This window comes from Protopterus annectens, chromosome 1.part0, assembly GCF_019279795.1.
Source record: "Protopterus annectens isolate FY-2018-M chromosome 1.part0, PAN1.0, whole genome shotgun sequence".
Lineage (NCBI taxonomy): Eukaryota > Metazoa > Chordata > Ceratodontiformes > Protopteridae > Protopterus > Protopterus annectens.
In genome coordinates, this window is record NC_056725.1 from 892,649,635 (window position 1) to 892,663,371 (window position 13,737).

At 35.6% G+C, this 13,737-nt stretch overlaps 1 protein-coding gene across 1 annotated transcript; it reads left to right on the plus strand.

Annotated features, from left to right (window-relative positions):
* The first annotated feature begins 7,405 nt into the window (after nucleotides 1-7,405).
* LOC122798238 (trace amine-associated receptor 4-like) lies at nucleotides 7,406-8,437 on the plus strand. The gene has a single exon (XM_044067064.1). The coding sequence runs from the start codon at nucleotides 7,406-7,408 to the stop codon at nucleotides 8,435-8,437; it is 1,032 nt and encodes a 343-aa protein (XP_043922999.1).
* The last annotated feature ends 5,300 nt before the right edge of the window (nucleotides 8,438-13,737 follow it).

Below are 13,737 nucleotides of genomic sequence, written 5' to 3' on the forward strand. Positions count from 1 at the left end.
TGAGTAGGTCTTTATTGTTTTTTGATTTATTTGCTTTATGCAGCATAGTTTTGAGCATTTCTTATTGTGTTTCTCCTTTATTCTATTTTACTGGTATAATCTTAGTTGAGGCTGCTAACTTCACTGCAAGTCTTCTACGACCTTATGTTGGAGGATTGGTAAACTCAGACAATGATGGTGTTGATGAGAAGGCACATTCTGAGGTTGCAGTCCCAATAGCCATCAAAGCCCAACAAAATTTACAAAATGTTTAACATCTAAATAACAATTATCTACCCCCCCCCCCCAGAGGAGGGAGAGATGCATTAGGGGGAAGATAACAGGATATTAAGTGAGCATCTTCTCTCCAAAGAAGGTACATCTTATATTGAACTGTCAAATAATGAATATTCACAAGAAGACTCTTCTTAAGTATTTCATTCTTTTTTTTTTTGCCACACTATGTAGCAATTCAGTTGTAGGATCCTATGATACTGAATCTTTGTGTTTTTTTAACTACAAGCAGTTTAAGGGACCTTAGAACTACTTAGGTATTTCATATTATTTATTAATGGATTCACTGTTGTTCCCACTGCCCCTCATGATATAAGAGAATTAATTTGAAATTTTAAGTTATATGTAAGGAAGTTGAATTTATCTATTTTGTCTTCTCCTGAGGAAGGTGGGAGTACCATCCAGTGCACAGCAGGTTTCAAATGCAAATTAACTATTAACCCCCATCCTATTTTATCAGTCTTTGAAAAGATGTGCATCCAGGATATCAGAAAAATATATGTGCAACAAATTAAGAACTAATTTTTCAACTTGGCATCAGAAGAATCAAGATTTTTAGAGGAACTCAATATTAATAAATATAACTGAATTATGAAACTTGATAAGGGAGGGGGTGGTCATTATGAATTGTATAGTCTGTATCAGTAGAGTGTCTGATTTACTTAACAATGATGATGAATATATTAGAGCATCCAAAAACAAAATAAATATCACATACAGCAAAACTGACCTGTTATTGGATGATTTATTATATCAGGGTGTGACCGACACCAGGTTGCTCAAATTTCAAAAAGTACAGCACAGCATCATTTCTAATATATATGGCATCTTGAAAGTCCAAAAAACATCCAAGAAGCTCCTTTAAGACTGATTGTTGCAGCACAGGGATCTAAAACACAAACCCTAACAATATCTATTGAAAACAAGGTTAAACCATTCAGGTCGAAATATTGCTATAGGGTCTATATTCAGCTACTGAATTCGAAAAAATGCAAACCACAAAACAGTGAAAGTAAAACAGTGAATGGGGCAATCATCAAACTATAACAATGTCAAAGAAAACTACATTGAATGGCCATAGTCGGCCAACATCGCACACACAACCAACTAAGGTGGGAGCTGCAGCCCCTTCACCCCCTAACTATATATTCCAACTCTGAGATTGCACTACAATTGTGAAAAGGGAACATTTAAAAGGGTTCCCTTCACTTACCTTATCTATCTGATTACTTCCTGGTTGTTGGACAACTATGGCCATTCAATGTAGTTTTTTTTTAATTGTAGTTCTATGATGGTCCCGTTTGCTGTATTGGTTTTGCTCTTTCACGGCTCATGTTTTTTCAAATTTGGTAGCTGAATATGCACCCTTTCTATATTATAAAGGATTCCTGTGACTTTCTGGGCCAAATTAAACCAGATTTTTTTCATGCTGATTGGTTATGGTCACCACAGATGTTTAAATTCTTTTCAGTTTCATCCCCAATGATACTGGTTTATATTGGTTTCATGAAGTTTTGTACACATGTAAATCTGTGTCCAATGTTGATATTAATACCATTTTTTTATGTAAAGAAGTAATTTTGAAGAATAATTATATTTACTTTAATGGAGAATACTTTAGACAAATTAGTGGAGTGGCTATGTGCGCTGCTTGCTCCCCATTATTAGTTGATTTAGTAATGTGGTATTGGGAATGAATTTTGTATTGAATTCTGAATATATTGTTAATAATTTAACTTTATTTTGGTTCCTGGATGATATATTTTGGTAAGGAAGGGCAATCAACAACAAATAGAAAGTTTTATTACTTTCATTAATTCTACTGCCTAATTTTTGAAATTCACTTATAACTTTTCTAGAGATGGTCTTAATTTCTTGAAGGTATTGTTGGTCAAGGATCTGAAGGAAAATAGATATAAATCTAAAATATACAGAAAACCTACCTACTCTAACAGCTGCCTTCATTTTAACAGTAATCCTCCTTTTATACAGTCAAAAAATGCCTAGTTAAAGGGCAAATGATCAGGTTATCTAGAGTCATAGCCAATGATTCAGACATATCTATATCCAGTTAGACATGCTAGTGGATATGTTCTTGGAAATAGGTTACCTCCAAGAATTGTTGCATAGTACCAGAGAAGAGATTTTACAAGGTAGATTAATTAAATTCAAACCCATTTTAAGAGTGGATTTAATTTTCCAAACAAACCAGGGAAATGATGACTTACTAGGCTTTGAAAATAATGTGTGCATTAAATACAGCACGGGTTGCCACAATATTATGAAAGTAATTTCTAACCACTGGAATGTTATTTCTTTTGACAATGTTTTGTGCCAGCAACTTGGAAACAGAACCCATTGCACTTCTTTGAGGAAATTAAATACTAAAGAGAAATGAGAGAGAGGAAAACTGAGTGGTACCAACAAGAAAATTACAGGTACTAGGAAGTGCGGGGCCTGTGAACAGTGTAAATACATTTATGAAGGAAATGATTTTTAATTAAAAAGTAATGATTATATACTTACTTTAAGCTATGACTGGAACAGTAAAGGTGTGGTATAACTGGCTTTTTGTGACTTCTGTTTTTGTTTTTATGTTGGCAAGACAGAATGTGGATTCAAAAAATTGTACAAGAGCACTATTATGACATTATCAGCAAGGGAGAAACTAATGCTCTCTTTAGAGGCAAGGCAGCTTGTTATAATAATAAGCTGTTTTACTTTATCATACTAGAACAAGTGATTTTGAACCCCAGCAGAGGTCCCTGAGAATATATCTTGGAACAACAAGGACTTTCATAGCAATTAAGACTAAATGCTAGTGAACATCCTGGTTTGAATGATACTATTTCTATTAACAGTACACTAAAACTCAGTGCAACCAGATTATGAATTGGAGGATTCTGGGGTCCTACTATTTACAATTTATGATTCATGAATGTAGGACAAGGACTTAAAGTATTAAATAGAATTTTATAAGGCAATTACTACACATATAGGGTGTTATAAATTTAATAGGTACATGTTACTTTAACATTTTATTGATCAAATGACCTTTTGATTAAATACCTAAAGTGATTGTTTAACTTACATTGTACTGTTGGATTACAATTGTATATAAGTGAGGAGTTGACATATGTGTTTTAGTTTGGATGAAATCTACAGCTGAAAGCACTTGTGTTTTATTAAATACATTTTAATGTTTATGCTCAGTGGTGTTTTACTGGTTACACAGCCTTACTTTGGTTTATAGTCTAAACTGTAGCAATGGCAAGCAGTTTCCTACAGTTTAAATATAAAAACATAAGAATATCTCTATATTTTTTTAACGAACCAGGGTGATATAGCTCTCTGTGCAGGCAAGGTATAACCTTTAGCAACTGTTTGAAGATTTTTTTTAAATAAAATGAGTGCCATAACGTTCAATACAGGCATGGTATAAACTGTCACAAACATTTGCTACATTTGCAGCAAGCAGTTTGCTACAGTTTAAAAGAAGAACTTTTTTTTTTTAATGCATGGAAGGAAAGTCTGGAGAGATCAGCTTATCACAATAATGTTGTTTCTTCTTTTTTTTTTATCTTCAGTGAAAGATCTGGGGAGGGGGTGTGTGGATCTAACTATAATAAGCTAATTGCTACAATATAATAATTGACTAATTACAGTGAAAGTATTATATTTTTTCTGCATGTGTCTGTGTGTGTGTGTGTTTTTGTATGTGTGTGTGTTCATAAAATGTCAGATGATCTTAATAAAGATGGCAAGACACTTAAAAATGCTTGATGTTTTACTTCCTCACTGCTTTGTATCAATACTTGTAAAATAAAGTTATCTATAGAATAAATTACATATATCTATGTTTATATATATATATATATATATATATATATATATATATATATATATATATATATATAAATATATATATATATATATATATATATATATATATATATATAGATATATATAGATAAATACACATGAGTGCATATATTTGTAGGTGTTTACTAGGCTGATGACCATAAGGGCCTTTTTAAGCCTAGCCATGCATCCCAAATCTCTGACAAGGTCTGATACCCTTGATAAGTGTAAGCAGGGGTTTGGGTGATGAAACATTTAAAAGCAGGGACATGGCAGATGAACTTGTCACAGATTGTCTGTGTCCACTAGAGACATAGGTGCCACTCCAGGGATGAATTTCCTGTTCCTCATACAATTGTACAAGTTGTACTTGAATTGAGTTAGAGAGGAACTCTGCTTTAAATCAGTGGGGAGTCTGTTCCACAGACAGGGTAATCTGTGGGATACATGCCTGTCTCTCCAGCAAGTCCTATTCATATCACAGACAAGGTTTAAGTATTTAGAATGGGTAAATCTCATGCTGTTTGTTTTGTGAATATACAGGAGGTTCATCAGAGTGGGGTCTGACAATGCCCTGTGTGCCAGACATAGATCTCCTCTCAAAAGCCTGTAGGAGACAGTCTATAGTGATAAGTCCTTGAGGTGGTCTGCATAGGACATTTTACTTATGCCCTTTATTCTTTTAATGAGAAACTCTGTGGATGTTCCAGTTGTAGGATATGCCTGGTTAGGTACATACCAAAGGTGGCATTGCACTTAATGATAGGTCTGATGAATGCAGAATACAGTTGAACAATGATTTCCTTGGACTTAGATGCCATGTCTTTGTTTATAAGTTGTGCAACATTGAATGATTTCCTCACTACTATAGACACATGATGGTCAAAGGTTAGATAACTATCTATGTATGTCCCTAAGTCCCTGACTACTGGGTCAACTCTAAGGGGTGTGTTGTCAATATGATAGCTACCAGTAATGGATGACTTCCCAAAGGATACTTTTATGCATTTCTTGGCATTTAATTTTAGTCCATGGCTCTGACATCAGTTTTTTGTCTGTGTCAGCCCCTCCTGTAGAACATTTGTGTCAGTGTGGGATTCAATGACAGTTCCTAATTTGCAGTCATCAGCAAATTTAGTCAGCCAGAGATCACTGACATTAGCCTTGACTTCAGAGAAGTAAATACCAAAAAGGAGCGGTCCAAGGATTGATCCCTGAGGAGCTCCATTTGTGACTGGCCTCTTTGTAGTGGTAGACTTTCCATTTCTAACTTCCTGGGTCCTGTCTGTGAGCCAGTTGGCTATCCACCAGGTTACATACAAGTTTGTACCTAACCTCTTGAGTTTGTCAACAATGCCCGAGTGGGATAGTGTGTCAAATGCCTTGGCCAGGTCAAGGTAGGCAGTGTGAACCATTTTGCCCTCATCCATTGCTTTGGTTACCTTCTCAAAGAAGTCCACCAGGTTGAGTAGGCATGATCTTCCCTTGATGAAACCAAAATTGCTTGGGTCTAGTGCCTGGAGGTTTGCTATATCTCCACTGATCATTTCCATGATAATTCTTTCCATGGCTTTACATATAAGACTAGTGAGACTTATGGGTCTGTAGATGGCCCACCTTTGTGCAGAGGGATGACTGTTGCTGTTCTCCATTCATGAGGCCTGAAGCATGTTTGTGGGCTAGAGTTAAATTGTAATTCCAGAGGTCTTGATATGTCATGTTTCATGCTATTTAGTAGGCATCCTGGGATATTGATTGGGCCCATTGATGCAATGTTCTTAGTCTTAGTGAGAGTGTTAAGGACCTGTTCTCTGGTGATAGTAGGGGGAGTTATTTTTGATGGTATTTCCTGAGGGAAGGTTGAGAGGGAGAGAGGATAAAGTTGGAGCTGTATATACATATACATATATGGGTACTAGGTATGTTACATGCAAATTCTGCACTGTTGTTTGAGAGGCTTACGTGCAAGAACTTAAAGTTGTAGTGAGTTTCAGCATAATGTGTTATATTGCGTGTGCTGCATATGGACTTTTTCCCCTTTTCTTCACTGTGGTCTGATCATGGAGTTGGTATAAATAATTTGGGAGGTATTGGGGCTAGTTCCCCACACTGTAAGGTGCAGAGGGTTTGCCCCCTGCAACAATTTTTTTGTGTGTTTTTATTTTAGGTTATCTGTCACTCCATCTTTGGTATTTCATTTTCAATAAACTATGAGCTGAAAAACGTGTATTACCACATTCATGTAGGTAAATCTATACACATTTATGCATGAGTGTGTGTGTGTGTGTGTGTGTGTGTGTGTGTGTGTGTGTGTGTGTGTGTGTGTGTGTGTGTGTGTGCACGCGCATGTGTGTTACATATCTGATGGTACTGTTACTGGTGCAAGAGACCTGATATACCTTTTATCCCACACCGATTTAAGGTGGGGACTTATTAGAATATATATATACTAATATCAATATCTCTGTTTTTACACACACAGACATACACATGCACACATACATACACACACTTATACATTCAATAAAAAAGACAGAAAGACAGGGTGGGAGAGATAAATAATGTGCAACTGGTCCTGTTTTTAAATCTGAACATACAGTAGTCCATTCCTCACAAATAAATAGACAGGAATAATTGTTTTACTATTACCTTGGGTATACTAATCATTGGCATACATCTGTACATTTAAACACACACTGGCTACAGAAAAAAAAAATATTGATTTCCATATTCATTGTCACATTCAACAGTATGGAGTATAACACCACAATATATATGCACTGTTTACATAAAATCTGCACAGGAAGACAAAATATTGTTTGCAAGTTCTGGAAGTGTAGCCATTTGTATAACACCAACAGTGGAGTTTTCCTCCAAATATAAAAATAGTAATAGCTGGACATCTGCATAAACATCCAAAAATGGTATCTTAGCTAAACTTGCATGTTGACTGAATAAATCTGACATCAAAGCAATTATATTTTACATAATAGTTTACTAATATTCCTGTATCAAACTAATGGACTAAGACATGTTTTCTTTCTTTTTGACAGGATCTTTTAATATAACATTGCATTTGAGATGCATTGCTGAAAGGAACCAGGTCTGCTAGCATTACTTTAAATGTGCATAAATGAAAAGTCTAGAACTTAAATGATACCACAGACACAAATGAATGTTCAGGTAATTACATATTAACAAACAGCAACCAACCACATAACCAGTATCCAGAAAAACAATTACATTATATACTTTTAAAATTAAGCAAAGAATGAATATACCTGAAAACGTGAGTGTAGAAGAGACCAGATATTGTTTCCCATTGGTAAATGCATCTTGTCCTAAACATAGTTACTCAGGAACTGTTGTAGCTGGTATGTGTTTTTTCATGATTTGCTCCACACTGATTACAGTTAGTGGCAACCTAATAGTTATTATTTCAATATCGCATTTCAAATGCCTTCACTCACAAACCAATATTTTGGTATGCTCTCTGGCTGTTGCAGATCTTCTTTTAGGCTTTCTTGTCATGCCTTATAGCACAATAAGGACTGTTACAAATTGTTGGTACTTTGGGAGTTTACCTTGCAAAATACACTCTGGTATTGATGGAACTCTTTCTGTTGCATCTGCCTTTCACATCTTCTTCATTTCTATTGATCGCTACTATGCTGTCTGTCACCCTCTGCATTACTCCAACAAAATAACATTCTCAGTTACAATGATGTTTATTGGGATAAGCTGGGCTACAGCAATTACTTACGTATTTTATGTTACTTTCTCTGAAGTAAACTTAGTAGGAATTGAAGACTATGTCACCTTAATTTCTTGTGAAGGATTTTGTAGTGTTGTATTTAATAAAGTTTTGGGAGTTACAACCTTTACTTTTGCATATTTTATTCCTTGTACTGTCATGACAGTTATGTACATCAGGATTTTTATTGTAGCAAAACGCCATGCTCAGTTTATTAACAACGTGACAGAAAAAAGTAAGTCATTAGAAATGGGACAAAAAATATCTAGCGTGAAGGAAAGAAAAGCAGCAAAGACATTATGTGTCATCATGGTAACATTTGTGGTCTGCTGGACTCCTTTTTATTGCACATTTGCCATTGATCCTTTCTTAAATTATACTATACCTGCAAATGCATATGATGTATTAGTATGGATAGCATATATGAATTCTTCCCTTGACCCTATAATTTATGGTCTCTACTATTTATGGTTTAGAAAAGCTCTTGTCATTTTGTTCTCTGGGAAAATATTTCATCCAGGCTCCTCTGACATTAATATTATTACATAATATTTCTAATAATTAACATCTGGTTAATATTATAAAGAAAGTGAAAGATAGATTATTATAGAAAAGCTGAGTTTTTATTTTCTTCCAATAAAGTGTATGTATGAGAAAATTAATGCATTTCAAAAAGAGCATATTCAAGATTGATCTGAAGTCTTTTGTTTTATTATTATGCTAAATTTACTGATCTTTGCCCCAAAACACAATATTATTACTAAAAGAGCACTACTCACTCTTACATTTACCAATAACACCATGATAAAACAAGTAAACCACACAAAAGTACTGTGTGTTTTCATAAATGAGCAGTTAAAATTTGACTACCATACATCACAGGTGGTTAAAAAGGCAACAAAATAGGTACAGCAGACAGTAAAAACCTAGTTCAATGACATGTCCAGAAGACATATAGCCATTACTTTCTTACTCCCATCTCACCTCTCTGCTGCCCCAGTCTTCACCAACCTTCAAGTCTCATAACTATCCAGACCTGATCTTCACCAACCTTCAAGTCTCATAACTATCCAGACCTGATCTTCACCAACCTTCAAGTCTCATAACTATCCAGACCTGATCTTCACCAACCTTCAAGTCTCATAACTATCCAGACCTGATCTTCACCAACCTTCAAGTCTCATAACTATCCAGACCTGAGAAATGTTGTAAGAAAATAGCCAAATATCTTGTAAACTATAAGAATAGAAATCACCACTGCCTAGCACTTAAAAAATAAACTGGTTTTAACTCCTGCATTACCTAGCTCTTTTTCAGCTACCCCCCAACCCCCTACTTAAATATACCAACTCCGAGATCACACCATAGTGGAGGAAATGGCAAAGTCCTGAAGACAGCCCACCGATTTTTTTTCCTGAGAAAAAAAAGATGGTCCATGTCTTTGCATTTTACAGGTTTCGACCTTTTCGAATCGATGAAAGAGTGTTCACTCTTTTCATCATTTGATAAGGTGATATAGACCCCTGAAAAAATAATGCAATCTGGCAAACCAAAAAGAGCAGAATGCTAATACACGATAAACAAAAGTCCTGAAAAGAAAGGCAAAAATATAAAATATCTTAATATCTTGAAAACTTCAGAATGTTTAACAATCAGACTTAAACGCAAATACATGAAGACAGTAATTATACCATAATAACATTCAGAATAATACTGAACAAAGTCCTAAAAACATTTTGGATATCCATTAAAGAAATCTTACATTCCGGCCTAAAATTCAACCCAAACCTCTCTTCAGATAACTCATCAGTCAAAACTGCAATACAATTCAAATCTTATTTTATAGATAGTATAGTATCTCAAACTAAGGATTCCTTAACATCTCATCCCTTGCCTGCCCAACAGCCACACATCACTGCATCTACTTTCACCTTCAAACCTGTGCCCACATCCTAATAAAACTACTCTTAAACAAACTTAAGCTGTACTCTTCTTTCAGCTGATGGTCTTCCAAGTACATACCTAAAAATAGCAGCCACTAGCATTGTCTATCTTGTCTCAATCCGTATAAATAGGTCTATCCAGGAATCCCACTCTCCCTCTCTCTGGAAAAAGTCATACATTATCCCTGTGCACAAAGCAGGAAATTCAACAGACATTAATAACTTTAGACCTACAGCAATCTTCTCTCCCCTCACCAAAATACTTCAAAAATATATTCAAAAACAATTGCTAGATAATCTCCTTCAGGAAGAACTCCTATCCCCTACACAACATGGCTTCCATCCTTCCTATGCCCTTCTAACATATACATAGATACTGTCAATAAAGCTAGAGGTAATGGCAAACTATTCTCTTCCATATTTCTAGATCTGCCTAAAGCTTTCAACACAGTTTGTCACAGCAAACTCCTACTTTAAATGTCATCATTAGGTCTTTCTCAGCCTACCTTCTGTAGTTCAAAAGCTACTTGTCCAATAGGCATCAGTCAGTAAAATGGCATTCCATGCTCTCTCCTTACCTCCTAGTCACCACTGGTATACCACAATGGTCTTTCCTTGGCCCCATCCTCTTTAACATTTTCACCAATACCCTCTATTCTTCCAAGCAACAAATCACCCTAATACAAAGTGCAGATGATTCCACTCTCATTTGCACAATTGGCAACATGCTACATCTCCAAAAATTACACAGGAGGCTTTAGCAGCCACTGAAATACGGCTTCATAACTCACAACTCATGCTCAACCCAAAAAAGATAAAACTACTACTTTTTTCCCCAAATCTCACTCATGAAAAAACAAAATTTAAAGTCCGTTCACTAATACAACCATTAAAGTCACTTCTCATAGCAAACTATTGGAAGTAATAGTGGATGATAATCTAACTTTTGACCTACATTTACAAAATCGCATAAGAAAAGCTCATCAAAAACTAGGGATGCTTTACAGAGCCAAAAACGTTCTCGCTGATGCAACTATAAGTACACTTGCTGCTACTTATCTCCTCCCCACTCTTCTTTGTGGAACTCCCATCCTTACTAACCTCCAAACTTTTAAAAATGAAAACTTCAACAATGCTATAACAAAGTTGCTAAATTTGCTGGCCATAGCCCTTTCAGAACCCACCACTGTATAGCACTAAAAATCCTAAATTGGTTAGAACTGTCACATCAACTAACATATACACAACTACTTACCACCTATAAAATTATCCAACATCCATCTGCCTGTCCAGCACTAAAAAACATTCTACACAATTATGTTCCCAGTCAATCATTGCAATCCAGTGGCCAAAAACTTCTGTCTGTCTATAAACCTAGCAAATCTGCTGGGCATTGTCTATACTCATACAAGGTTGCTAAGGCCTGAAACTTCTTACCCATATCCATCAGGTCTGTACCCCCCCCCCCCCCATCTTTCAAAACCACTCTGAACAACTTCCTAGCTAAAATCTCTGTTCTTGCTTAAAACTAGGATAAACTATATCCCTAAATGTGAACAACTACCTTTTCATTCCTTGTGCCACCTTACTCTCCCTTTATTACTTACTTCCTTACTGCTATTTAATTCTCTTCCCTGGCTTTCTCTCTAAATATACCATAAGCCTGTTTTTTCCTCACTTTATATTGCAATTTCTGCTTGTATTAGACTAACTTGCCTTTATTTTTCTCTACAAACTGTCTTACATATCTCTAAATATTACATGACCATCATGGTATACCTTGTATCAATTCTTAAACAATGTTATGTCTAATTAGTTATAATTTATAAACTGTAGATATTTTTGCTTTATTTTTCAAGACTGTATAATTATTTTTCTTAAAATGTTTTGTAATAATTTGGAGCTTTTCTGCCAGGGCCCTCTCTGAAAATGGGCTTCTACCCAGTCAGACTTTCCCAGTAATCAAATGTCAATAAATAAATAAATAAATAAATAAACCTACTAAATGTGTAAGCATCTTTTATTTATAATACTTTTCTTTATAACATATGAATGCTATCTAATTAGCAAATGTGTGTGCAATTCCTAATGCATATTACTTAATATCTGTTCATGTATATTACTGAATGTCTTTAAAAATGTTTGAAATATGTTGGAGCTTTTCTCTCCGCATCTGAACTGAAAAGGTGTTTTTGAATAAATCCAGTTAGACTAACCCAGTAGACAAAAACAAAATAAAAACAAAATAAATCTATTTATATAGATAGATAAATAGATAGACAGACAGATAGATAGATAGATAGATAGATAGATAGATAGATAGATAGATAGATAGATAGATAGATGAATAGATGGATAGATAGATAGATAGATAGATAGATAGATAGATAGATAGATAGATAGATAGATAGATAGATAGATAGATAGAAGGGTAAATTTTTGATTTCCCATCTAATGGTCCAAGTTACAGTTAAATAGGGTGAGCGAGGTAGCAGTAGCCCGATTAAATTGTAACTGTTATTCTAAGCCTTTGGTTGAAGCACTTGGGCTTCAGACTAGTTGTTTTACATTAAGAAGGTTTGTGGTTTGCACTGTTGTGGCAAGACAGGTAGCTTACATCCTTCTAAGTTGGGAGTTGCTGATTGAAGGCTTAATGTCTGTTATTCTAAAAGTGTATTAGTTCTGGTTTAAGCACTTGGGCTTTGAGCCACTTATTATACATTAAGAAGGTGTGGTCTGCACTCTTGTGGGAGAAGAGGGTAGATTCTGCCGTTCTGAGCTGGGAGTTTCTGGTTAAAGGCTTATTGTGCCTGCATATTTGAACTGTTTCTTTCTGAAATTGGTATGCCTTGTTTGCTGTAGCATAGACTAAATTCAGACCTGCTGAATCCAGCTTTATTTGTATAACTTGAGCACTAAGCCAGATCATCTTTTTTTGGAGAAGGTTCCCCTGCACCCTAGTGGCAAGAGTGTGCAGTTAGAATTTGTCTGATCGAAGACTGCTGGAATGGGGCTCAGATTTCAGCTTTTTATTGGTTAATTGGTTAATTTGTTTAAATCAGTTTGCTCATTTGCTACTGTTACATTAAAAAAAAATAATAATACACTTTATGTATCGCTGCTTAGCTAGGGTTAAACTATTCCCGGCGCCATAAAGTCTGCTTTTCAAATTTTCCCTTAGAACTAGCCAGTTGTTTAGTTTTAGCACTCAAATCTGTTTTTTGAGCTCAGCACTTGTTCAGAACTTGTAAGCACTAAATAAGCTACAAATTACTACACCACTCAACTTTCCTCACTTGTATAGAGGAAAACAGTTTTTAGTACTTAACAAATAAGCACCTATCCAGGCATGTCTAAGGGTCAGCTCCTGGTGTTTTCTCCTATCTACCTCATGAATCTGGGTATTTTGAGGCAATGCAGCAATTGCTTCATGTACACAGATAACCCTCTCCTCCTACCACTCAACATTACAACCTGTAAGAGATGCACTTATATAGCCAAACTGGAAGCAAAGCTCTCCACCCAAGACTGGAATAGACAGTCAAGAGGGGAAGGTAAAACCTTGCACCAAACTACACTCATCACATAGTCCCTCAAAACCTACACCATCAAAACACACACATAGTAACACAAAACACACACCTACATTCACTGAGGCTCTCAATAAAAATCTGCTCAAGCAACAGAGACCAACAAAGCAGAAATGCAAGCAACCTCCACCCCCCAACACAATCCAAATGACACATAGCCCATAAATTCCACTCAACCACAGCCCATATGGCATATCAATGTATCCAACACTCTAGTCATAGGAGACTCTATAGTCAGGCACACTGATGTTCCACTCACCAAGCTAAACTTGGAGAAAGTTACTGTCAGCTGCCTGTTGAGTGCCAGGAAACACCA

Excerpts from the sequence above, each read along its gene's own strand:
- LOC122798238 (XM_044067064.1), top strand. The coding sequence starts at position 7,406 with ATGAATATACCTGAAAACGTGAGTGTAGAAGAGACCAGATATTGTTTC.